Source organism: Anguilla rostrata, chromosome 3, assembly GCF_018555375.3.
Source record: "Anguilla rostrata isolate EN2019 chromosome 3, ASM1855537v3, whole genome shotgun sequence".
Taxonomy (NCBI): Eukaryota; Metazoa; Chordata; class Actinopteri; order Anguilliformes; family Anguillidae; genus Anguilla; species Anguilla rostrata.
In genome coordinates, this window is record NC_057935.1 from 16,173,206 (window position 1) to 16,200,269 (window position 27,064).

Consider the following 27,064-nt stretch of genomic DNA (forward strand, 5'->3'; position numbering starts at 1 on the left):
CACTCTCATGTAATCTAAGGCATTTATGTGGCTAGATGTATTTGTTAGTTCAGGTTAAAGTCTTTCTCAAGAGTACATGAGCAGCGTTAGTTTAAGGGGCCTTTAGATCAAAAAGCCTGGGAACCCCCACAGTACACTGTCAGTCAATGGAAAAAACCCAATGGTGTATAAGTAGTCTTATAAAAAATTAGTTTGATCCAAATTGCTGCCAGAAGCATTAGCCTCTTCCAGCTGTAAGTCATATTTACTATTATCATGTCAGAACAACTGTCCTGAAGGCCCTATAAGCTTGCAGTGTTCTTAAGTCGCTCATCTTCTGATTCCAGTTCTTCAGACCCAGACCGACATTAACTGAAAGAGAAAAAGTGACCAATCTCTATACCCCCACATTAAAACACATTATGTGGATGTGCAATTCGTTACAGATGTAAAGACTAAATTTTGAGTTATTGCTAGGTTTTAGTGAACAAAGACAAATATTTACTTGGCAATACACTCCAAGAACTATACTGAACTCTTGAAGAATCACAAAGGGCTATTATGAAACTAAGGGGGACTTTACTGAGCCTTTAAATTTCATAAAAGGGATAACAACAATGCAAAAGCTCTCAGGGTGGGTCCTACCATCACAACCACAGGAAATGGGTGGGACCGAGTTTGTGACACATTTAACACTGATATCAGTAATTATTTATCAGAATTATGAGAAACAACTTTCCACATTACACAGCAGGAGAGGTCAAACCCCTCAGGGTGTTCAGTTCCAGGCTTCACACAAGCACCGGATACTCTCTAAATTGTAGGTAGATGATGATCGTAGATGGACTCAGTGGACTGGTCTTGTCATCGAATTCCCCTGTGTGCTTGAGTGGTTTGCCACCATAGTCTGCATGTTGTTTCAATCAGTTGTACAACGTGGAGATTAAAAAAGGAGGGCGATCGAAGCTGTGTTTGTTTTCGTTAAAGGTCACCCCCTGCCCCCCGGTACCAGGAAGACTGTGTGAACCCGCAGTTGCCTTGGGGCAAATGGACACCTGAGACACCTATGAAATGGAAGAAGCTGAGGTTGCTCATCGACAAGCATGAAACATGATATAGCTGCCAGATTTAACCCTAGCACATGTGATCCGCGCTGCTATAAATACCTCAACAGAATTTTACACTGTGCCATTAAAAAGCCTGAGCGGTAACATGCCAGACTGCAGATCTCTCCATCCAAAGTCTCATCCAGTGTTAGTGGGTTTAAATCTGCACCTGCACTGTCAGTTATGGTAAAGAGGAACTTATCCTTGTATTTTTGTGTTTTAAAGAGCAAAGCTTATATATGATGCCTACCCTGTAAACATAAACTGGCTTATCTAAGACAGATACTGGGGTTATGGTCACCATAGAAGGCCAGCTCAACCAACACAGCTTTGAATAACAAGAAAAATAAATCATTTATCTTCTGCAGAAACACGGACTGTCAAGTTCAGTAATTACTCAAACTAACCTCGTTAAACTCTTGGCGATAGCTTTCAGCATATTTAAAGCATATCACCAGCCCAACATCACTTCTAGTGTATGCTTTCGATTGGCCAAATTTTTATGTGAAATGAATTATATTTAGGCTACAGAAGGTTCTGAAGACCAGCTGGCTTTACACTTGGTGGTATATTTGGCCATTCCAGAATTTGTGGTCTAAAGCAAGAAAATACACTTCAAGTAACTCAAAAGCAGCTTGTGCAATTACACTCAAAGTGGAAGGCTCCTTTTAGCTTTATACTTACATGGTTATATGAGTACACGCAACAAAAAAAACTTATGAGTACGATATAAAAACAATGAGTAATGTGCCTACTGCAGATCCACATACAACTGCCACCTGTCTTCATTTACAGCGTTCAGTATTGTTGTTAGTTACCATAAAACGTCAACTATCGGTAAGAGGAAGCATATTCCCCTTCACTTTGCCGGCTTCACTTCCATGGCTCGCGCGCGCCCTCTGCTGAAGCAGAAAAAATCTATACATTCAAATATTGGTTTTCCGTCTAAAAGCGCGCTGGCACCCCCCAGTGTCTGTGTCAATGTACTTCACAGGTTTATTGCTCTTCGCGTCCGCATTAATAGATTATTAATCCATAATTTAATCACCCTGATATGCGTGTGTGTGTGTGTGTACAGGTGATTATTACAGTGAACATTATCCCAAATTTATCAACAACCTCATTGAAAATCCTAATTGTTATGGTAAAGGGATGGTAAATGGACTGCATTTATATAGCGCTTTTATCCAAAGCGCTTTACAATTGATGCCTCTCACTCACCAGAGCAGTTAGGGGTTAGGTGTCTTGCTCAGGGACACTTCGACACGCCCAGGGCGGGGATCGAACCGGCAACCCTCCGACTGTCAGACAACCGTTCTTACGTCCTGAGCTATGTCGCTATCTAAAACTCATAAATAGGCTAATCCCCCAGGTGCATCGGTATGATCTAAGACGTACGTGCGCATCATATAATGCACAATAAATACAAATATGTCAGTGTAACACATAAAGCCACACGATACCAGTCTCAAAATAAACAAGTAACCTAGCTGTACATTCACCTACATACATTGATCGGTCGCAGACCTCGGATCAGTGCCGTGCTACTCAAGTGCCACGGTTACCATACTGCTTTATTAAGATTACAGTGCGCGTCTGGTCTAGGAAGGAACCAGCGCGACTGTTTCCTGCTTTTAAGTGAAAATTAAAGTTTTAATAAATCATTTTTGTTAACGAAGGTAATTGTTACACTAAGAATAGGCTATACCATGCTTTCATGCGTATCAGGTAGGCTGCACTGTCATGACCCAAATACCGATACCCCTATGACCGTTGCAGGTTCCGCTGTTTACTTTTAAACTTAAGTTAGCTAATAAGTGACAACTGATAGTGGGAAAGCGGGAATTTTTCAAAAATTGTGCGTTGCCCATGTGCAGGCATGTCAACGATAGGCTATTTGCGGGACCCTTTTTGAGCGGTAATACATTCGCTGTGTGAGCAGCTGCGGAATCGGAGATCCGCACACAAGCCGTGCCAAATCCGGCCCCCTGCACGAGCGGGGCGAGTCTATGGCAGCTATTGGACAGTTTTGAGAATGTAGCGGCATCCACGTGTTGTTATTTTTATCATTTAAACAAAGTTCAGGCGGGAGTTTCTGTTGAAAATTGAAATCTTCCTGAATTTTGATGTATTGAAATTATGATAACGGACGAAAGCGACGCGTCGAAGATCCGTTCCAGTATATGCGTTGTAGGAAGCGCTGAGACGTACGTGTGTTAAGGATCGCCATATTCCACCCATAAAGTAACTCGCGTACATTATAAATTAAGTTAATAGTTTTATTTGAAAAGAAGATCATTTAAAATGGGAAACAGTGAATCTTCCAGCCTGCTGAACCGACCGTCCTTTTGCGAAGTGGCATTTCAGGTCAAAAGAAATCGATGGCAGCATTCCAGCTGCAGAACTGGTGAGTCATTTTTTAATCATTATTATTATTATTATTATTGCACGGTTGCACTATTACTATTATACCAGTTGTTCAGTTACAACGAGTGGGTTGTGTCCGTTTTATGTATCTACACGTGTTTTTGTTTGTTTTGTTTTAATTTATTTAGTTTTATTTGTAACAGACCATGTACAATAATAAACATGAATGTTGTAATTTTATGTATCAGACTTAGCTTAAGATAATGTTAATCTGCAGTCCCTAAACAGGTTGCAGTTAATTACATGAATACATGGATGCATAACATACATACATACAGTATAACAGACAGCCCAAATTCTGTGCGTCGAAAGAGCAGTTTAAGTGCGACTCGTTAGTCATAGGGTATTCTCGCTATGTGCTTTAGTCAGTATTTTGTCTTTGGACTTTTATGGTTTGCGTTATGAGTTCTATGTGAGTTTCCCTGTGCTGCGGAGTTGTGCGATGTAATTCATTATTTATGTTCTGCCAATGGGCGAGGTTGCAAATGCATTTTATATTCATCGTGCGTCACAGTGCTTCGGTTACTGATGGCACAGATCCGAGGTGTATCTGTACAGGTAGCTATTGGTTATATAATATTTTCAATACATTTTAGATATATACAATACATAGACCTATTCTTTGACAACTTAAAACTGTGAGTCATTCTGAAACCGCAACCTGTCGAACGTTTTATTTGAAATGTACGCACTATTATCAAAGGCAGGTTGCTATTTTATTTTATTAAAAAAATAAAAAATCAAAGAAGTTGGAATTAAACTGTTGCAGTAATGGGTCTTACAGTGCCCATTGAGTGCTCTGTAGTGTATTCATACTCTGGCCCCTGGGTATGCTGTGCTCACAGGCCCAGAGACAGTGTATCTGAGTATTCAGTTTACTCAAGTAATGTCAAGGGGAACAGTTTAGGTGCAGTGGGGAGCAGTGAGGTGCAGTGGGGAGCAGTAAGAGACAGTGGGGAGATGTGAGGTGCAGTGGAGAGCAGTGAGGTGCAGTGGGGAACAGTGAGGTGCAGTGGGGAGCAGTAAGAGACAGTGGGGAGATGTGAGGTGCAGTGGGGAACAGTGAGGTGCAGTGGGGAGCAGTAAGAGACAGTGGGGAGATGTGAGGTGCAGTGGAGAGCAGTGAGGTGCAGTGGGGAACAGTGAGGTGCAGTGGGGAGCAGTGAAGTGCAGTGAGGAGCTGTGACTGTCTTGCTTTTCTGGCTGACTTAAAATTTGGCACATATAATGGTTTCTACTGTTCCAGATAAAAATGTGTCTTTGCAAACATGCTGCTGCATAATTGCACAATATTTGGGTAAGTGCAACCCTGGGCATGGGCAAGTAATCATGTTTTAGAAGGAGGGCAGACTGCCTGGAGGGAAGAAGTGGGGGAGAGGGAGAGCTTCCCCAGGCAGCGCTCATGGCGGGTTGACACGCACGCGCGCTCTGAGTGAGCTTATTCTGCCGCGGCGAACAGGCGGGCGGGGCGACGCCCGGCCGCAGTGCCGCACGAGTCCAGCGCATTCCCGCGCTCTCCCCGCCGTGCGTGCGGATGCCGCAACGTCACGGGAGTGTCGCGAGAGCGCGGTCTGGTGGCCGAGTGTTCGGGTCGGGATGGCGGGAGGCGACGGACGGGACGGCGGCGTCATCCCAGTGAGGCGCTCCGGCTGTCGCGTGTAAACCTCTCGATAAGGCCTATCTCTCCGGCGCCATCTTCTCCTCCCCCGGGCCGCGAGTCAGCGGAGGCGGGACTTTTTTATTAAAAAGGGATGAACGCCCAATACGATTTCTCACTGTCTTCAGAATGAAATGCACGCCTGACCGTTGTGTAGAAGATAAGAGCGCCTTCATTCTGACTTCTGGAGACATGCTCAGCGGGTCGTTATTTTCATGGCCTGCCGGTGCCCTGTTTTGGTGTCCGCACGGTTTCCTCGCATGTGATGTGTTACGTCACACGGAGTGGGAGGTCAGTCCTGAGGTTCTCGGCCTCCCCCAAAAACAGAACGGCGTCTCCAGGTTGGTCCCCGTGGGCGAGGAGCCCAGCGTCCCGCTGAACCGTCTTGCTTTTCGGGAAGTATGAATTTCCTGTGGGGGTTTCGGCCAGGGTTGTCCATGAAGCATATTGTGACAATTGTTTGTGTAATGCGCTATATAAATAAATTTTGATTTGATTTGATGTATGTGCTGTGCTATAATTCTTACCCGGTTTCACCCTGTATCTCTGCGCATTCAGTTTTGGATTTTAACACCCCCCCTGTTTCCTTTAGCCCAATGGGGGTCTGCTTATGGATGGGGGCAAAGCCGGGGGTGTGGAGATGTGGCAGATCGGGTGGCGGGGCGCAGGACGGGGCTCCTGCCAGGCAGGAAGAGGGGGCCCTGCGCTGCCAAAGACGGGCGACCCCCCGCAACCCCGCTGCGTCTCTTCCAGGAAGCCTCGCCGGGGGGGGGGGGGGGGGGCTTGTTTTTCCCAGGGCCTTGTGGGTGACAGGGGGAGCGCGGGGGGCGCGGGGGGGAAGGAATGCAGTCTGGTTCTGCTCAAATGCCGCGACCGGCAAATAGCAGGGTGCCTGTGACCCCGCGACCTCCGCTCTGCGCACACCACGAAGAGCGCTTCACCTCACTGTACGGATGTCCCCATACCATAGCCACACCTTACCAAACTGCCCCGCCATACCACAACACACATTACATTACATTACATAACAAAGCATAATGACGAGAACCGGCCATTCAGCTCAACAATGCTCACCTTTTTCCTGACTAAATTAGTGCTCTGATTACCTATAGACTAGATAGTATCGAACACCGTATCAAGCCTAGTCTTGAAAATCCCCAGAGTTTCTGCCTCTACTACATGGCACATTGCATTAGATTACATTTCATTATGGGCATTCAGCAGATGCTCTTATCCAGAGCAACATAACAAAACTCCTACATTTTTTACATAGTAGCAATAATACAGTTGGATGTGTATTGAAGCAATCCAGGTTAAGTGCCTTGCTCAAGGTTATGACTCACCATACCACTGAATGTGACCGTACCACCTCACAAACACCAGGGCAGGCAGCCCTCTTATGCTGGTACATAATTAACACTCACTGAGAAAGAAGGTTCCATGGGGAAAAATAATTCTAGAGAATTTTTCATTTGAGGTGTTTTCATTCAGACAACAGGGAACAGATGGTACCTTACTCCGTGTTTCTGATTGGGCAAGGCAGCAAGCCACCCTCTAAAACAGGGCTGCCCAATCCCATTCCTGGAGATCTACCACCTGAAGGTTTTCATTTCGACCCTAATTTGGCACACCTGATTCTCTGATTAGCAACTCAACGAAATTCCTTGCTGTTGAATGAGGTTCGCTTGGTTTAAGGTCGGTGGGAACTCCAGGAACAGCTAGGCAGCCCTGGTCTAAACCATCAACAAAAAAGTCAGCCTGAGCTACATGCTCAAATTGAATATTCCAGGAAATGAAGGGTTGACATTGTTTGACCGGTGCTCTTAAAATAGTCTTGTAAGAGGATAAACAATATGCTTCGCCATTAAGAGGTTTTTACAAGCCGTCTGGCGGATTTCATTGCTTTGCAAGTGCTGGTAACTGAAACCATGGAAACGCATTTCTTTGGACATGGCATCCAGCATGAACTAAAAAAATAAAACACCATATGGGGATTTTTTGATGAAAGAGCTGAAATCACAGCGAGCAGGATTCAATGTCGACAGCTGTCAGGCCACTGGACCGTCGGCTCGGTACGTGACCACTGGAAACGCAAGCGTGCCCCGGTCGTGGACACACGGACAACACTGCCCTCTTACTCTCTGGCTGACTGTTCAGGGAAAATGGCCGAGCTCAGTGCAGAGTACATGGAGCCTTTGAACTTGTTGTTCGATGTTTACTGGCATATTCTGTCTTTTATTGCAAATTGTTTTGTCTTTACACTCAGTTATCGCAGCTAAGGTGGTACAATGAAAGAGTGAAGTCAACAGGGCCTGTAATGTGCTGCTTGTTTAAATTGCCATAGAGGTTAAATTGAATTTCCTGCTGAACTCCCACTTCAATTCAAAGGACAACCGAAGGGCATTGCCCTTGATGCTTTATTTGATAATGGGAAAAAAAAATGAATGCAGTAAAGTAGACATTTTAAGCGGTGCCAGTCATGAGAAATTAATGTCATTGCCTGTCAGTGCCAAGTGCAGCCAGTAGAGGGCAGTCTGGCGAGGAAAAGGCATTGCATGGCCCTTGTCGATTCTGAGGAACATCATCCATGCTGGCCTCTTCTCGTCTGTGTTCAGACACGTGCTTATTCAGCCACGCATTTGTTCAGCGGCATTTCAAAAGAAGCTTTTCAAAGTATTCTATTTTGGGTGTTTGGGGGGGAGGGGGGGCGGGTGCCCAGCCCAGCCCAGTCTGAGGTCAGAGGTCGAAGGTGAAGGAGCCGCCCGGCGGAATGGCAGCGCGCTTTTGAAAGAGGAGAATTCCCGGCTGACGCGAGAAGCAGGTGTGCGTGGAGCTAGCGCCGCGCGCTACGCTCGGAACTCGGCGTTCGCTCCGCGGGCGCAGATGCACTTTAAAGCCTCGTGGCATGGCCCCCTGTTTGGAACGGTTGCGTAACAGCCATGTTTACAACAAACGGTCAAATATTTCCATTTGGTTATGTAACGGCGATGCTCGCCATAGGTGTCCATTTGATAGGTGTCCAACAGCTCTGTTGGTACTGGAATAAGCATACAGCGTAGATTCTGAACAGAATGGGTGGAGGTGAGGGAGGAGGGTTGTAGGATAAGTGGATATGAGTAGGGGGGGAATCAGCTGGAATATGGTTATGCCAGTATGTGCCATTGTAATAACCATAATGGCAGTTTGGCTCTGTCATGGGCGCTAACTGGGTCCGGTGAAATTGGTCCACGGATGCCAGCGAAGCAGCACCGGCTCAGCCAGACCCATTTCAAATAGAAAACTGACATTGAAACCCACATGAATAATTAAAATGTTTGTCCTGTACAGCAGCCATTTTCCTGCTCAACTGACCTTAGACACGGACCGCATGTACAGGAGCAGTCAGGACCACAGCAAAGGAAATCAATCCCTGGTAATGACATAACATTAATGGGAATCTTATCAAATGAATAACGTTTTGCTTACCGTCACTAAAGTAGATGTTAAAACAGTGTATGCTCCTGTATAGAGGCCGTGCGTTAGAATGGAGATCCGTTGGATGATCTTGTCATCGGCTTGTTTGACTTGATCCACCACCTTCTTGAATTTCATCCCGCCCCCTTCCCCCTCCCTGTTTTTTGGGAGACTGAGGTGCTTCACTAAAACAAACAGAGCCAACCTCAGACCCGTGGGTGCCGTATAGGCTCTTGTTTTGTCTGTCCTCGTTCGTCTGCGTTCGTTTGGACGCGTGAACGGAGATAGCGAGGGTCCTTTCTGGAGCAAGTGGGGGTGTGGCAGGCGTGTAAAAGATTTACCCTCTGCACACTCACAGCCAGAACTGTGACCCCCCACCTCACCAGCCAGCAAGAGAATGTCTACATGTGCCATAGACTTCCCTCAAAGCAACCAAGCTGAGGTGCTACTATAACAAATAATATTTAAGGTAAATTTAATGGTGTGGTACTCGCTTATGAGAAAATATTATATTATTTAAAACATCACCTTTCGGCCATCCTGGCCTTCATGAGATTAGTTGAGATTAGTTGAGGTGTTTTTAATATTAAAATACATCTACATTTCTACAATTCTCATACCTTTTATATTACCTACGGTTTGAGAAGTTTGCCATATGGGACTACTTGGGATTAGTGTTTCCTCTAATATTCTGTTGTATGAATGCACTGCATGAGGCCAAACAGGGTGTGTAAATAAGACACCCAAGCTAAGCATGTGGCTGAGAGCCTTGATAGCTTCCTAGGTTGGAACTGGGACTGATGGTGGTATCCATGGAGATGGGCAGTGTGTGTGCGTGTCTGTCTGGGGTGTGACATCATAATGGCGAGCCGTGACTCTTGAGCCAGTCGGGGAAATTGGTGCAATAGCTCTGCTGCGTTTTCGCTGGTCGAGGGGAGTTCCCTCCAAGGTGTTGCTTTTTGTTTTTGTTTTTGTGGTAGGAGTTAAAATGGCAGGTGGAACCCTCGGTGGAATCAGTGGGGCTGGTTGTGCTGTGACTCATTTGCCTGCCAGGGAAATGAGTGTGCGGTGGTAACAGTGATACCGAGTGTGGAGGTTACACCGGACGGTTCCCTCGCCAACCGTGGGAAAGGGTGTAGGTCCCTGGAGGATTAGCAACATGTGGAAATACAGGCTTGACACTCTGAGTCATTGCCAGGTTTTCTGTGTTTTCAGATTCTGCACATAAAATGGGTAAATAATAATCTCTTGCACAATGCAACTATAACAGACTCTCTCTCCCTCCCTCCCTCCCTCCCTCTCTCTCTCTCTCTCTCTCTCTCTCTCGCTCTCACTCTCTCTCACACCCCAGGCGGCCTCAACGAGGTGCTACCATTGCCTCCTTAAGCAAGGCACTTAGCCTGAAATGCTTCAGAAAATATCCGGATATATGAATGGCTTGCACATAAGAATGTAATCTGTATAAGATACTCTGTATAAGAGCGTCTGCCAAAAAATCGGAATGCATGGTGGCTATCTATCTGATCGCTTATACTATCATAAGACCTTATCGGCTGACGTTCCAGCTGTGCTCCAAGCTTAGCCGTTTTGTCGTCAGCCATTGTTCTGACACGCCGAGCGTCTGCTCAGTGTGGGAAGGATGACCGGTTTGATTAACTTTTGAAGCCAAATCCATTATTTATATCCGTCAGCTTCTAAATCTGTCAACTCCTGTGCGCGTCTTTGGAGAGGGCTCGTGCACGAGCTCATTCACGTCCTCCAGACACACACCTAGCAGTTCTGATACGGGTTTTTCTCAGCATAACGTATGCGTCCAAAGACCAAATTAAGATCAGCGCAAGCACTCATTTTCACTTTTTTTTGTCAACCACAATTATGATAAATCATATCTTAAAGCATGCACAACATGCTAGTGATAAAGTTTGAGAAAACTGGCCTAAGTGCCACCTATTTTTCACAAGCAAGCTGTTGCATATCATAGTCTGGCTAAACTCAGAAATACACATTTACATGCTGCATTACGACATTTAGCAAGCTCTGTTCTCTAGAGTGACACATTTTTGCATGCAATCCATTTACATCCCTGGAAATATTTTACTGAAACAATTTAGGTTAAGAACCTTGGAAAGTTTTAGTTTTGCAAGCCCAGTTCCCTAACCATTATACTGCACTGCTGCCCCCCTGCAGACAAAGAAGAATTCTGAGCCAAAATGTAGGAGCCCTCCATTAGCACCCCTTCCCCCTGCAGAGGAGGGCCGTTGTGAAATACCTCTGTTCAGTATCACAATCTATTGTCCCTTACTGAAGGTCTATGAGGCTAAATCAGAACAAATACACAGGCTGCGTCCAATCAAAATGGGCCAACTGAAAGTGTTCCTGGCCTACAGTAAATGACACAAATATTTTGGTAGGGGTATGAACGTATGTTTATTCCCTGTACGCGGTGAAGCACTGATGTGTACAGAGTTCCCTTAGTGCAGCTCTGCTGCAGTCTGGATTTCTAAACTGTTTATATTTGCCCCTGGGGGAGGTGAGGGGAGGGGGAGAAAGAAAAGTCGAGGTTGATGTTAGTTCACCTCAGTGTTCAGGAATTCAGGTGATTGAGTGTTTGAGCGTTTGTTAGACCCCCCCAAATGTGACAGTGAAAGAAAACAGTGAGAAAGAGATAGATTGTGTAGCATGTTGGAAAGGTGCCCTTCGTCCCCACAAAGCCCCTTCCCATGATGCCGTTCTCCTAAGCTAAGGAAGCGTCCTGTTGCACAGAGGCTCCTGGCTGGTCCTTAGCCAGCAGCATGCTTTGACCTTCGCCCCCCTCCATCTTCAGTAGAACCCCGCCCCCCCCAGGCGGAGCTGGGCTGATGTCAGAGCGCTCTGTCCCAGCGTGAGGAAAGAGGGCCAGGAAGACCCCAGATTAAACCGTGCCAAAACAGGGAAGCACCTGACTGGGGCCGTCCCACGGGAAACAGACGGGAAACAATCACAGGGGCTTTGAGAAAAGGATACTGTTTGTGTGCCTCTTCTTCTTCTTCTTCATATTCAATCATCAAACAGGGAATAGTCATGAACTTGAGTTACTTTAATTGCAAACCAATAGCTTTTGTAAGCCATAACACTATGTAGCTATGCAAGTATGCGCAGCTACGCAGCTCCTAATGGTATTACCCCCCTGAGTAGATTTCAAGCCATGTTATTCAAATGAACTGTAAGTAGCTGTGATATGTGCAAAGCCCTCGCGTCCAAGTTTGAGTATTCATAAGGCTGAGTGGTAACCAGAGGGAGTGGCGCTGGCGATTGGTCACAAATTGTGTATTTATGATGCAATCTGATTGGCCGAGAATCGGCTGCGCTGTCGTCAAGGAGGCGGGGCCGAGGCGCTGCAGCAGAAACACGCTGTCATGTTCCTGTTTTTGTTTTTGGCCGCGCCTTCGAGCGCCTAGCGCGCGTGCCAGATAAAACCCGGCGGCCAAATTATCCTCGCATCAGAACATCTGCGAAAGCCATCTGCGCCCCTCCTCCGGCGGGGGGAGTTTCTGCGGCCGCTGGCCGGCTTGCAGGGTATCGTCCGCGGCCGCACGCTCCGATCGGGGCACTGATAGCGGGGTTCAGGGAGAGGTTCAGCTTTCGGGGAGCACAGGCGATCAGTAGAGGCCTGTGGAGGTTTTCATAGCTCTCTCTGTGTTTCTCCCTGTCTTGCGTTTGTTTGGGAATGGGGAACGTCAGTATTCGTTTGACTTCACTTCCGTCGCATTTACTCTGAGTGACTGGGATGTAAACAGGGCTGGGTGTGGGGGTCTGGGGGAGATAAGACAGGGAATTATAAGCAAACAGCATGTTGAGGGATTCAGATTGGAGGGGAGCGTATCTGTCTGTCGGCTATGTTTCTGATATTTAGACGCTCCAACCTTTTTCCACCGTGCCCTCCACTCCCCTGGGCCTCTTCCTGTGGATAAGAAAGGAGAGGAGAAGAGGGGAGAAGAGAGGAGGGCAGCCTGCTTTTCCCGTATGCATCACCTCTGGTCTGGCCAATTTTAAGTGTCTGAGATAAGGGACCACCTCTCTCATAGGTCTATATATGTATATCAGCTCGTACATGTGTACATACACAAAATGCACAGGGCACTATATATGATAGGTATATGTTAGGGATGGGAACGAGTAATGTATTGATCAATTACTTGTCAGATACGTGCCTAGACAATCATTTAAATTTCCTCATGAAGGCTGTGCATGTACAACTAGGCTATGTGTTGGAACTTAGCTTCATTTATTAATTTATCATATAATAGCTGATGTAATAAAGAAGGAACGCCTTAAAATAGAGAATATTTCTTCATCTTATATGACCAGAATAAAGAAAATATAAATGTTGAAATGCATGTTCTAATTGCAATTATGCTTTTTGTTGGTAAGCTGCTTAGAAGTGGGATAGTGTCCGAAGTGACATTATTTTCCCGAACACATTTTCATTTTATTTATCGAGTCAGACCGATGCGCATTTAGAATGGTGATTGAACTTTTGCAGGTGCTACTCCGTAGTTGGGCGCATATGGAAAAATAACACGTCCAAGCCAATCAGAATTGAGTATTCAACCAAGCTGTTGTGTATTGGTTCTGTGGGTGTGCAACATTAGCAAGTAGAAAATAAAATTATTTGTATCATATTCATATTTCACACTGACTGTGTTTATTGACACAAGTATTAAGACATTATAATTGAAAATCTTGGGTACTGAGGTCACCTGGCCACCTCAGTGAGGTGTTTATTTTCTGTAGTGGTGCCACCCCAGACAGCAAGCGATTCCGAGCCAGATCTGCGCCAAGTCCGGCCCGGCAGTGAGTCCGGCCCAGATCCGGCCCTCGCTTGCTGTCTGGGACCCGGCCAAGACGTGTTCTAAAAACAGATTCTTCCCCATACTAGGAATGGATTTGGATTTGAGCGCATTATGCGATCCCTCGATCTGTGAAATAACTGAAAATCATCGTCCACGAGGGATATGTGTGTTTATATTATCAGTATCTTGCATACTTGCAACTTGTGTCTGCCAAAATTGGAATTCTCAGGAATAACGAAAAAAAAACTGCTTCTATATTTAGCATTATGGTTTTATCGTTTGAGTTTTTTTTTTTTAGTTTTTTTTGAGAATTTGTTTACGTGTAGAAGAGATATCCAAAAATTGGGATGTGAAGCGACGTATCTTGCATACTTGCAACTTATAGGCTATCTGCCAAAATTAGAATTCTCAGGAATAGCGAAAAAAAACTGCTTTTATATTTAGCATTATGGTTTTATCGTTTGAGTTTTTTTTTTTTAGTTTTTGAGAATTTGTTTACGTGTAGAAGAGATATCCAAAAATTGGGACGTGAAGCGACGTGAACGATACGTATGAACACACACGCACCTGTGAGTGTGGCGCTCGTCGCGTGGCTAGCGTGGGTCACAGGTGACGAGCAGACGAGCCCGTGCTCGTAAAGTACACCCTGTGCCTGCAGCACGGGGTGTCAGGGAGCCGCGGGGGAAACTGGATACACGCGCAGGAAGGAAGTTCCCTTATTTTCAGCCTCCAAAAATACCCCCCCCTGGCTCTCTCACCCCGGTCCAGCAAATCTGCACTCCCACTCACCTCACCCCCCCCTCTAGGAAATGTCCTGCACGTGTCAGAGACAGACCCCCGGGGAGAGTCTCGGGGTGGGGGGGGGGGGGGGGGGGGAAGGCAGAAGCGGGCGAAGGTGAAATCGGCCGCTCGGGCATCTGTGGGGCTCCGCGACGCGCCCACGCTCGTTCCCACCAAACAAAAGATGTCACCCTTCTCCCCGCGCGCGGGAGACTCCGAGCGGAACAGCTCCTGCTCGCCGGGAGATAATGGCCGACTCCGCAGCGCGTAATTAGCTCCTAATGGAGGGTACCGAACCCGCCTCCGGCAATCTGGGCCTGACAGCATGTGCACGGGGGGGAGGGGTGGGGGGGGAGGCGCTGTTTCCATGGCACTCTCTGCTAGGAGCTTCAGAGCACTGTTTGGTTTGGTGGTAGAGGTTGGAGTGTGAGTGATGGTGGGGAGGGGGGAGGAGGGAGGAGGGTCAGGTGGCAGGGGAATGCTGGGAGAAGGAGTTTCGTCTGATGCGAGAAGGCTGCTTTGCGCTGAGATGGGGGCCCCGGCTGGGTCCTGTGGGGTGAAGCCGTTTGTCTGTCTGTGCTGATAAATGTCTGTCTGCAGGGGTTTTTCCCAGGGCATCAGGAGATCCGTGGCCTGTAACAGAGCTTTGCTGAAAACCCATCAGTCAAGAGGTGCCATGGATCTGCTCACACTGGGCTAATGTGGGCCTAATGTTGGTGCACTGCATCTCACACAGGTTGTGGGGTTCAGGCTTGCTATAACTGATATGTGTGCGTATGTGCGTCTATGTGTATCATATGCTCATATTTGTATGTGTGAAAGTTTGCTCTGTGTGTGTCATGCACATAATGTTGTTCTGTCTCGGCAAATGTACTGGAAAACCTCTACAAAAACACGTGCTGAAGGCAGCAGCCTGTGTCAAGCAGGAGATCCATCATCTTGCTCTGTTACCCTGGGTGTCAGTCTCAAGTAACATCTCGTCTAGGACTAATGCTTGCCACACACACACACACACACACACACATATAAAGCGTGCACACTCACGGACACACACACCCACATGTTCTGACACACACACACACACACAGGCCCGTGCGCACACATGTACTTACTCACATACACAGACACACACATGCACACACATACACACACACACACTCTCTCTCTCTCTCTCTCTCTCTCTCTCTCTCTCTCTCTCTCTCTCTCTCACACACACACACACGCAACACATGCATGCAGCACCACTCCCACCCAAAGTTAGCAGCCGCAATGTTGGGGGGCACAATAAAGGGAAATCTCTGCCGCAGTTTCCTTTCCTGTCTGCGATGTCTTTCCCCCTGGGCTGCTTTGCCTTCACCTGTCTGTGCTGCTGGAACCACCGACCCCTCAACCGACAGAACCCTGCTGTCAGTGGTCTGGCTGACCGTCTCCCTTCTTCCTGTCCCGCTCGCACGCCCCTTCCGCGTGCGCCTCACCTGGAAACGGCGTTCCCGCCCCTCCGCCTCCGTCTCCGGGGCCCCCACTTCCTGCCAGTTCAACCGAGGGGAACCTCGCGTGCTCGCAGGGGCCACGATCGTTCAGCGGCGAAGAGAAAAAAAACAACGCGCGTATCTGTAAAAACCTTTTTCCTCCGGCCCTTCCCCCCCTCCCCTCTCCCCTGCGCTGTGTTCTGGAGTCGCCCTTCTCCCCTGCGCTGTGCTCTGGAGTCCCTTTCCTCCGGCCCTTTCCCCCCCTCTCCCCTGCGCTGTGCTCTGGAGTCCCTTTCCTCCGGCCCTTTCCCCCCCCTCCCCTCTCCCCTGCGCTGTGTTCTGGAGTCGCCCCTCTCTGCGGGGCTGTTTTTGTTGGAGCAGGTCGCCCGCGCAGCGAGCCAAAACAAGCGGATTGAATCATAGGAAAACACGGCCACCGCTTCGCCGCGGCGATGTGCGCTTCCTGCAGGCTGTCAGCGGGGGTGGGTGGGGGGTGTTGGGAGGGCGGGGGGGGCTGTCTCCCTCGTTCAGCTGGTCCAGATTTATTCAAGGCCTCGGCGCCCAACTCGGGTCCATCCGCGACAGCCCTGACAGGGGTTACAGTGCGACTGAGACCGAACGCATCACTGGTCACTAGCACTGTGATTGGCCGAGAGCATTTTCGGAGATGACAAATTTAAAAATCCTGCATTCGTTCTCTCTCGCCAGCATTCTAAGAGCCGGGCCTCATGTCACAGTTTCATTCATTCATTTGCTCATCCATTCATTCGTTCATGTCGTCCTGTTCATTCTCCTGCGGCAGAGTGAGGGAACGCAGATCTGCTTAAGGAGAGGGTTGTTGACGCAGAAGGATTTGGTGCTCGAGCGCGGGGCTGGGTGGAAACGCGCAGAGCTGGGCCGGAGTATCCGTGCGCTCGCCTTTTCACGGCGATTCACCCGATTTGGCGTCTCGATGAACTTCCACCGACCGCACTGTTCCTCAACAGCGTTTGGCCCGCTGCGCGCGCTCGCATTGTGGGAGCACTCCCGTTTTTTCAGTTACGCAAACCCCACCGCAGCTGCAGTTAATCTCGTCCCAAAAAAGTGATGACTTCTGAGCGCTGACGTCGTTTGTGTGGCTGGCCATGGAAATCGATGCCTCTCCACTTTCATCCGTGACAGTTTTTTAAGATGGACGGAGTCCTGTGTTTATGTGTGTGTATTACCCAATCATTCTTCAAAAAATGACCTCTAATCTTATTTTCTGTTGGAACTGCTTCCTGTGGTGCGTATGCAACTTGAGACCGCTACTGGCACCATATAAAAACAGATATTTGTGTTTATAATTGTGAATAAACTTTATATAATGCGAACCAGTTCAGGCACAGCCTCTTGAAACTTGGTGTGCATGTACAAGCTGGAGTTTGGAGTTCCTGGAAATGTATTTCATTGCTTTAGACCAGGAATCCCTGAATACCCCTACTGTAAAGCTGGCTGGTCATGAGAAATCAGCTTTAAGTGTCTAAGAAATCTGTCACTGCACTTAAAAACTGTTTGGACCGGCCAAAAGCATGCGCGAAAACTAAGATAATATAAAACCCTCCAGATAAGTGAGCCATATATTTCTAATGGACAGAATCTTAATCCAGACAGTGTTTAACACACCCATACAGTGCGTCTCATTGGCTGAGTCTTGCCCAGCGACACGCTAATGCAGCTAATGCAGTTTTGATGATTGATGGCGGGTCTTTGGCGGCTAGCCTCCAGCGCTGTGCGGTCAGCCCTTTTTCCGCCGCTCGGCGGACGCAGTTAATTGGTTTGTTTTTCACGGCCGAAGCGTTCGACACGTCACCCGCAGCGCGGTCTGCACAGGGGGGCGTGTTCGGCGATAATTACCTGCGCCCCTCGTCTGTGTGGGTGCAAATCACGCTTTGAGATCACCTGTGAGTCATTTCCAGTCATTTCTCAGAGCCCCCCCCCACTGCTTCTCAGAAATTTTGCTATGGTTTGTCCCAAACTCAACCGCAGCACATAAGAATATATAAGGATGAGAAAGAACAGGCTATTACCTCCAGACTAGGGAGTACCCAGTGCTGTGTCAATCCTGGGAAACGGTATTTCCTGTTCCTGGAGTGGAACAGCCTGTCTGTCATTTCTTCTTCTCCTGTTTTTACCACAACTCATGTGCCGGAGCCGCTGGGGTCCAGACTCACTCCCCTTCGCCCCGGTCCACGGGAGCGTGGGCCCAGAGTGAGAGCCCCTGCGGGACCCCCGTGTCCTTCAGCCCCCCCTCCCTTGACCAGGCTGCTCATTGAGGGGAGGGTACTGCAGAAACTGTCTGACCATGTGAAGATACCTCAGGCAACTACCGGACAGGCGGTCGCGTTGACCTTCTTCTGCCTGACCGCCTGACAGGCCCTGACACTGACCTCAGAGGTCCCCTTATGGGCAACAGCGAATCAGTGAACTTTACCAACAACCCCCTCCCCCTCTCCCACCACCCATTCTCTGAGTCATGCCAATAAAACTGTTCAGGCACATTAGGGAAGTGTATCTGGGGCCAGTGACTTCTATAAACACAAAATAAATTGGGGAGGGAAGCGCACACTAAGGGCCCGTGCCTGGATAAGCACACCATGCTCCAAACGGCCCTGATTACGGGCTGCCGTCGGGCTGAGCCGCCAATTAAAATGACTTTCGGGGACCGTCACCGGACAGAAACCATGGTGCCCGCGCCAGAGAGCTAAGGCTCGTAAAACCGGGGGAAAATTAAGGGACATTAAAAGCGAAACCTCATCAGAGCGGTGAAATATTTCCAAATAAAAGCTCAGGGTTGAGCCATAATTAGATGGAAGCCAATGTGCTAAAATAAAAAGTCTGTCGTGATGTTTTGCATTAAACCTTTATTATTTAAATTTGAGCCTGAGGCACCTTTGTGTGTCAGTAGGATGGTGGGAGGTGACATCATTTAAACTGCTCGACCCTCAGGAGGCCTGGTAAGTGGGCGGACGGAACGGCCTCCTGGTTTAGTGACGTGTTGAGAAAGAGCCCGTGTCTTGCGCGTCTTGCGCGTGTGTTTATGTTAACACGTGTCGCGTGTACGCGTGTTCGCGTAAACGGGTCTGCGTTCTACGTGCGTGTTTGCATGAAAGCGCCCGTGCTGCGCGTGCGTGCTCGTCCGACGGCGGCGGTGTCGTACGTGCGCGCTCGCGCTCACGCCTCAGCGCTTTAGCGTGTGGAGACGCTCGCGTGTGGCAGCGTGCTCTTTCCGTGTTCGTGCACTTGACCAGAATCGTGCTGTTTCCGCCATGGCCCACGCCGGGCACATTGCGGCAATAGCCGTGTCTGTAATTACCGCCGAACGAGGAAACGTCACGCCACGGCCAGACCAGGCCAGGGCGGCGGCTCAGAATTTGGCGTTGATTCGGTCACGGAACGCACCAGCCGTTTCGACCTCTTACAGCGAGAGCCTGCTGTTGTTTCAGCAGCCTCGCTCCATTGCCCCCATCCTCTAAAGGAAAGCTACTAAGCCCTACATAATGGTGTGAGCATGTGCTCGTGAAAAAAAAAAAAACACGTCTCTAGGTTCATTGGGAATGAATCAGGCAAATTTAGAAATGCTACATTTCCCGATGTATTGTGTATCATGCTGGAAAATTACAGTACCGTTTCTCTTTCAAAGTGCTTTCATTTACAGCGCATATCTCACTCAGGTTTTTATAACCGGTCATTAAGCTGTCAGTAAGAACAGGGGGACGTTTCGAGGTGAGCAATGCGTTTGAATTATATCCGCAAAATGTTTTTTAAGATTCAGGAAACGTCTCTATGGAGATGTGGTCTTTCCCAAGCCAGAACCCCTAAAACTCACAGCGAGATTCTGCCGAATTTTATTTTGTCGCCTCCAGATCTATCAATCTTCTTAATCGCGCTCAAAAACAACAAATAAAACTCGAGAATCCCCACAGCTGTCCTCTGTACTAAAAAGCTAGTTTCTGTTTCTTATTTCTGGGTTTAGTGCTTTGATATATGCTTGCTGTGGGCTGAGTACGTTCCACGGTTTGTTCAAGGGGAAATGGCGTTTGACTTTGGCATCCAGCACCTGCTGCAGTATAATTTAACCTCAGTAAACATCAAGCCAATTTACCGAGCGGCTCTGGCTGTTTGCAATGTGACTGTCCTGGAGGCACAGTAAATCTGTTTTTGTGGGACTCTCCTGCTAAGGCCCAGTGAAAAGCTGCAGTTTGACACCGTGTCTGCTCACCAGGACAGACGTCACCCTGGCATTTCGCTTTAAAGAGGCGCTCCGAGGCAGTTTAACCTCCCGTGCCTTTAAAAATAGTTTAAAAATAGGAAATAAGCTAATATTAAAAAAAAAAAAAAAAGCTTTGATGGAAGACACGCTTGGAAGAAAATGTATTTATTTTAGAATAATGTTGCGCGTGTGTGTGTGTGTGTGTGTGTGGTCAGCTGAGATGGAGCAGGGGTACATTTGAGGGGGGTTTAACATGATGGGGTGCTGCAGGTGGAGGTGGAGCAGGTCTACAGTCAGTATCTGAAGGGTTGCTTAGAGCCAGTGTGGACAGTGAGAAGGAAGTTGAGGATGAAGCTGACCTGCACCTGGAATGATAGGTGCTAGACTAGCCTTTACCGAGGATTCTGGGCCTTTCTTATGTGTAATCTGGGGAGGCTGGAGAAAACCACAATGGGTCTCCGCCCACCAGGAAGTCATTCAACCTAGAGGGGAGCCCTGCGATGCACAGGTGCTTCGCCATGGCAACAGAGCCTCCGAGCTCCCCCTGGGGAACCTCCGGCCCGCCCCCCGCTCACCTGAGCCCCTCCCCCTCAGCTACCGCCCCCTCTGGCACAGAGGAAGAAGAGGGGGAAAGACAGAGGAGTGCAGAGCAGGTAGGAAAGGAAGGATGGCTCAGAGAAAGGAAAGCACAGAGATACCGTGGAGGACCGGGCAGTGCCCCCCAGCCACGCCCGGAACAGCGAGCAGAGACGGCACCCGGCAGCTCGGGCTGTACCTACGTGCAGGTAAGAGGGAGAGGAAGAGCCAGGAGCAAGACCCTCCCGCTCTCTTACGATGGGGGGAGGGGGTGCTGATGGGTTGTCAATGAACAGCGTAAAGAGAAGTGACTTCTGTTTCATTTTATTCATTTCCTTGTCATTTGCCATTCCGCGTGTTCTGAAAGTGGGGAAGAGACGCACTTTGCAGAACACGCACGCGTTCCATTACATTACATTACATTACAGGCATTTAGCAGACGCTCTTATCCAGAGCGACGTACAACAAGTGCATTAGTTCAAGGTGCAGAGGTGCAAAAGAAACACACTAGAGTGAAGTAAAGATCGTAGTGCCAGAAGTGACCACATAGATCAGGACCAACCCTGTAGAGTAACCTGTTCAGCAACCTGCGTTCCCTCGGAATAAACCCTCCTCCGCAGTCGGGGGGGTGGTAGGGATGGGTTAGCCAGCGTGTCGGCCTCAGAGAAACTGCACTCCATGCTAATGCACCCCTTCACTCTCCGGTCCTCCATTCTGAGAACAGGCCCGGGTTCTATTTTGAGTCCATCCATTTATGTCGTGTTTCATGCCTCAAATGCTGAAACAGAAATGGCAATTAGCCGTTTATGCGAGCGCATTAATATGCATGAAGCTTTCAGTAATAGCAGTGGCGGCTCGTCAGAGGGATATAAAAATATTGTAAATGACAGGGGGGTGGTGCCCGTGGAGAGAAGTAGGAGGAAAATGTGAAGGCATCAGGACCCCAGATACCAGAGATTCACATGGATTAAGAAACCTGGTTTAACCAGCGGGGGCATATACAGTGTGCTAATGTTGCAGAACATTTTCCTTCACCGCAACTCCAGAGTGACATTTAGGTGAAAAAACGCCTACAGAGTAAGAAACAGTCGCCTCTCACCTGGCAGAGCTACAGGCAGAGCTGTTCTCATGGCATGCAGTGGACAGGCAGTGTACCGTCATGGTTAGGCAGGACAGGGGGGACACTGAGAGCCTTAGAGGTTGTGGAGTGTTGGATTGATCCGGGCAGCGTAACTGGGGCAGACCCCAGAAGCCATCAGAAGTAGAACATGAACACACCCACTTGGCTCCTCCCAGTCCTCAGAGGCCCTGGCCAATAGGGCAGAACTTCCCTGTAGGGGAGGAGCTAGAGATTTAGATCATGTGACTGTTCACCCCCACAGTCTTTTTTATGATTGCTTGGAATGTTCAGCAGGAAAATGAATATTGTTTCAGGCCCATACATCTGTATCATTGTCCACAGTGCACTAATCATGTCCCATGTGTCCTGTGCTATGACACGGAACCAGGCATGTTCCGTATATGTGAAACGTAAGAACATAAACGCCTTGAGTCATTGGGTGCGTAATTGATTTATTTACGTAAGGGAAATGGGGTGGAAAGCGATTGTGTCCAACTGCACTGCAGTCTGAAGAGGAGGCTCTGGTGCTTGATTCAGCCATGCTAGAACACACAGCTGCCTGTCATTATAGCCCGTAACATGGTGGCCTGTTTCTGATCTTAAGGCTGGTTACAGCTCCGCTGGTTTTCAACAGGGACATTTATGTCAGTCTCTCCTGGCGTCCTGTTAAAGTGTGTATGTTTCACGGTCCTTTTCTGTTAAACCATGTATGAATCATGGTCCTGCTCTGTTAAACCATGTATGAATCATGGTCCTGTTCTGTTAAACCATGTATGAATCATGGTCCTGTTCTGTTGAACCATGTTTGCATCACAGTTCTGTTACGTTAAATTGTGTACATATCACAGTCTTTTTCTGTTAAAGTATGTATATATTACGGTCCAGTTCCGTTAGAGTGTGTATATATCACGGTGCTGTCCTGTTAATGTGTCTATATATCACGGTCCTGTTCCGTTAAAGTGTGTATTTATCATGGTCCTGTTCCGTAAAAGTGTGTATATATCATGGTCCTGCTCTCTTAAAGCATGGATATATCATTGCCCTGTTTGTCCATTTTAAGTGTGTATGAAGTATATCATGGTCCTGTTTTATTCAAATGTCTATATATCACGGTCTTCTTCTCAAATTAAAAAACGTGTATATATCACGGTCCTGTTCTGTTAAATTGTGTTTGCCGGTCCTGGTTGTGAGGGAATTCTTTCTCCTGAAGCTACATGGCTTTGATTAAGACACACTTACATACACACGGCCTCTTCCAGTTCTTTTTTTAACTCGAACTTCCTGGAATTAATCAATTTTATTATTAAACTTTTACAACCTTAGGATTCAAAATGTTCCAATTTTCTGTCATGATGTGTGCTCTGAGCGCACTGCACTTAAGTGGTAGGTAGGCTTATCCAACTGGCTGCTGGTTTCCTTGAAGTCCAGACTTGACACACTGATCCTTCCTAGACCCGCGGTGTTCGCCATTTCCCTCGGACAGCTGCAGGGTGTGCTTTTTACTGTTACTCAGCGCTTAATTTACCCATTAAAGCAGTTGGTGGCACAGTTAACTCGCCTCACCTGGTCTCTGAGATGTGAATTGGACCAGCTGCTCTACGGCTCTCCAGAGGGAAGAGCGGGCAGTCCTTTACAGCGCTGCTTTCCTGACATGGACGGGCTCGGGTGGGAGGGGCGAGCGCAGGTGCACACTTGTACCCCCCTCCCCCCGCCCCCCAGGCCTGCGGGGGAGGGTAGGCCTCCGGCCCCTTAATGCCCCGCGACCCCGCCCCTCTCTGCCTCCCTCTCATCAATCTGGCTGGTTGTGCCTCGACAGTCTCTGTCCGCACCCTCGAAGGAGGGGGGGGGGTGAAACGGACATTCCAAGGGGGGCATGAGAGGGGGCTAAATTCAGCCTCTGTAGGGGGGGCCCAGGTGGCTTTGTGCCACCCGGCTTCTATCAATAGAGGGGAAAAATGAAACCCCGGGAGGAAGGAAGTGCGGGCCTTACGTAAGAGTTTCCATAACCCCACACCGGGGCGAGTGGCGCAACCGCACGGTCCCCGCAAAGCACCTCGTGGGGCGCTCTGCTCCTGTCCCTGTCGCAGCCTCTAACTGCGCGCCCCGGACCTGCGGGCCCTGGGGTCTCAGTCATAGAATACACATGCATTTTGTACTGGATTTCAGTGTACAGCCAGTTCCCGAATTGTGCGTATGCCTGATTCGGAAAATTTGCATTTGAATGTGCTGCACGAATGACACATAGGCACACTTAATTCATTAATGACAAATGTGCCTAATACTGTGGATGAGATTTATAGATTTATGAATGGCTGCTAATGCAGTTAGCCTTATATGCTAATTTAATGCTAGTGCATCATGGGCATTGTGAGGGCTGAGGCTTCTGGTTAATCCAGCCTGAGCAGAGAGAGCGGGGGAAAATGGCAGGACGGGGCATTCGGGGGAGCCCAGGGACGACTGGAGACCTATATTCATAGGGTCAGGCCCTCGAACCCTCCACCTGCCTGCTGCTTGGCCTGTAATGGGGGTGGTCTGTTTTGGACGGGGTACTTGCTGTCACCATGCCATTGTTTTTGCAACGCGGCTGAATTTGCAGCGCAGTCTGAAACACCTCTGTCATCAGCACACTAACTCACCCCTGACCCCTCACCCCTCACCCCTCACCCGACAGGCTCTTCAACCCCAATGACACGGGCTATTTGAGAAGAAGAAAGCCAAAGAAGAGAAAACGGTACAATTTAATATTAATTATGACCTTTCTTTTCGAATTGATATATTTTGCCTTGTAGTATCGTTGTTACAGTTGTACGTTTCTGTTCTTTCGTCTTTTCGTACAGTGGGTTTGTCTGTTGTTAAAATTAATATTAATACCTGCCGTTTCCTTTTGAATACCTCACTTTCCTTGTCCATGAGCAGAAAATATGTATGTTGTTTGTCGGGAGGAAATCCCGTATCTAAACAAAGGCAAGCCACGCAGTGCTCGCTGCTTGATCGCAAACTTCCTGTGTGTGCCGAGCTGCTTCCAGTAACGGTGCCAGGAGGCGGTAAAAGACAGGAAACCGTAGGTATTGCTCGGTGTTAATGCAGCGCTATTAAATCCAGAGTGAGGCTCGCAGAGGGCTGTTCGGTGAGGCCGGCAGCAGCGATGAGCTATCGCTGTTCCTCTGCAGTGAGAGAGATGGAAACCATGCCTCTTACTAAACGTGGTCGTGCTGTTCTCCTAGCGACGACCCCGGAATTCTTCTTCTGTTGTCTTAAGAGTCTTTAAAGCAGGAATGCTCATGTTGTGCACTAGGTGGGCGCATTATACATTCCCATTTGCACGTCTGATTATTCATGGAAAAGATCCCAGTCCGGTGCCAAAGGGAGCGCTATGACTGCCTTGGGATTCAAACCTGCAACCTCTCATTTACCCCAGGTGAGATCTTAACGCTTGAACGGTACCGTGGACTAACGATGGGAGCAGTATCAGCAGATCTGCTGGAGCCACATACACACACACACACACACTTACACAAACACACAATACTCACGTACACATACACACACAGAAAAGGTGGCCTATGGAAATGGTGGGGCCACAGAGAGCAGTGATTGAGCAGGCATTGCCAGACCACGCACATTACCCTAACGAGAATTTGGATTCTATTTATTCCAGATATCAAGCAAGCAATTTAGAGTTCAGGACTCAGGATACACAAGGCAGGTTCTGCTCAGGGAGCAATTTCCAAAATTGTGTCATAAATTTTAATGATGTGGGGAGGCTGATGTTGGGGTTTCTTCAAGGCGGATTCTTGTTTAATATTAACCACAAGCATTCACTATTTGGCTGTCCTAATGAAGGGAGTGGAGGATAATATTTTTAAGCACCTCCAGGTTCTGTGTATATTCTGGCATTGGGGGGGGGGGGGTGAAGTAGGGGGGGCATCCAATGTCAGCACACAATGCTAAGTGGACCTGATTACTGGTAAATGCGTGATGCACAAACCTCAGCCGCTGAAGCATGCAGAAATGTTTGCTAGCATTAAAAGAACTGAGGAATGATTGTATGCCTCTTTTTAAAATACGTCCTTGTAAAACGCTTAAAAAGATTTTATTGTAATGGAAGTTTGAGTATTCCTGAAATGCCCTCAATGTGAGTACTGTTTAATTGGTATTTGTGCTCTGTTATTCACCTCTGTCTTTAATTACTGAGTGCTCTTTAACTTGAAGTAAAACAGAGACTCTGGCACATTCACTGTTTTTATTTTCACATGACTCACGTTCCAAATCTTTGAATTAGTGGTTTGTTGTTGAGTGTTCTAAGTTCCCTGCTTTATGTATGGAAGGGTGTTCCCTTGATTGTATCCTATATATATATATATATAAGGATTCATTCATTTTTTAAATTTCCACAAAAAGGTTTCATGCCCCTGCATTATCATTAAGATCATATTATAATTATTAAATGCGTTATAATAATTCCTTCATTGATTAGGTTATTATTTTATTCATTGTAGTAATTCATTGTATATATTTCATAATCAAACACAGACTGAGTTCTGTGTTATCTTCATTCCCTCTAGCAGAGAGTTTCCTCTAGCCCCGCCCCTCTGCTGTCTGCCCCTCCCATTTTTATTTTTGTCATTATTACTCCTCAGTTTTGCCTCTTACGGAAAGTCCCCATGACCACAGCGGTGCTCCGGAGTAGTTGATGTATTAATGATCTGTTTGTGTTGGAAGCTCTTTCAAGTGTGTTTTTTTCTCTTTCTCAGTTTATTGTGCACATATACAGACACACACACACTCACAAACACACACAAGCACACACGCGCACACACACACTCACATACATAACATATGCGCACACGCGCACGCACACACGCACACAATAAAGGTGAAGGGGCAGGATGTGAATCAGATCAGTCTGTTGCTCTGTGCCGTTCCGGAACACATGTGGGTAATCACTTCTGTTCTACAATCAGGTGTTAGAATTGGGAGTCCTTCAAAAAGATATTCCCAGAAAAGCAGAAACATGGCGCGTCTGGATTTACCGTAGGAGCAGGAAGGAGACCAAACTGGCTTCTTTATGTTTTTAGAATGTTTCTGTTGTAAATTAAATTTATGTGAATTTTAGAGACCTTCATTCAGTTACTGTTAACAAACGCACATATCGATTTTTTAAAAAGAATCCGTCTTTTTTCACATTTATATTCATTGTGAAGGCTTTTTTCAATTGTAAAGAAAATGGGTTGTATTACTGCCATAGTTGTAGTTTGTGAAGATAATGGGCTGTATTATGACCTCACGATTAGATTAGGCTGACCAGATGTCCTGTTTTTCCAGCACGTGTCCTTTTTTGGGACCGAAAATATCCCTCTGGGCGGGATTTCGAAATCCCTAAAAATTTCCAGGACATAAATTTGTTCGTTCTATTGACCGTATATAAATAAAA

The 27,064-nt window shown here is 47.7% G+C and overlaps 1 protein-coding gene across 1 annotated transcript in view; it reads left to right on the forward strand.

The window, feature by feature from the left end:
- Nucleotides 1-3,101: 3,101 nt before the first annotated feature.
- neurl1b (neuralized E3 ubiquitin protein ligase 1B) overlaps nucleotides 3,102-27,064 on the forward strand; it is a 65,690-nt gene continuing 41,727 nt past the window's right edge. The window contains exon 1 of the mRNA XM_064326486.1: nucleotides 3,102-3,492. Coding sequence (XP_064182556.1) covers nucleotides 3,390-3,492 — 103 coding nt within the window. The 5' untranslated portion in view covers nucleotides 3,102-3,389. The remainder of the gene's footprint in view (nucleotides 3,493-27,064) is intronic.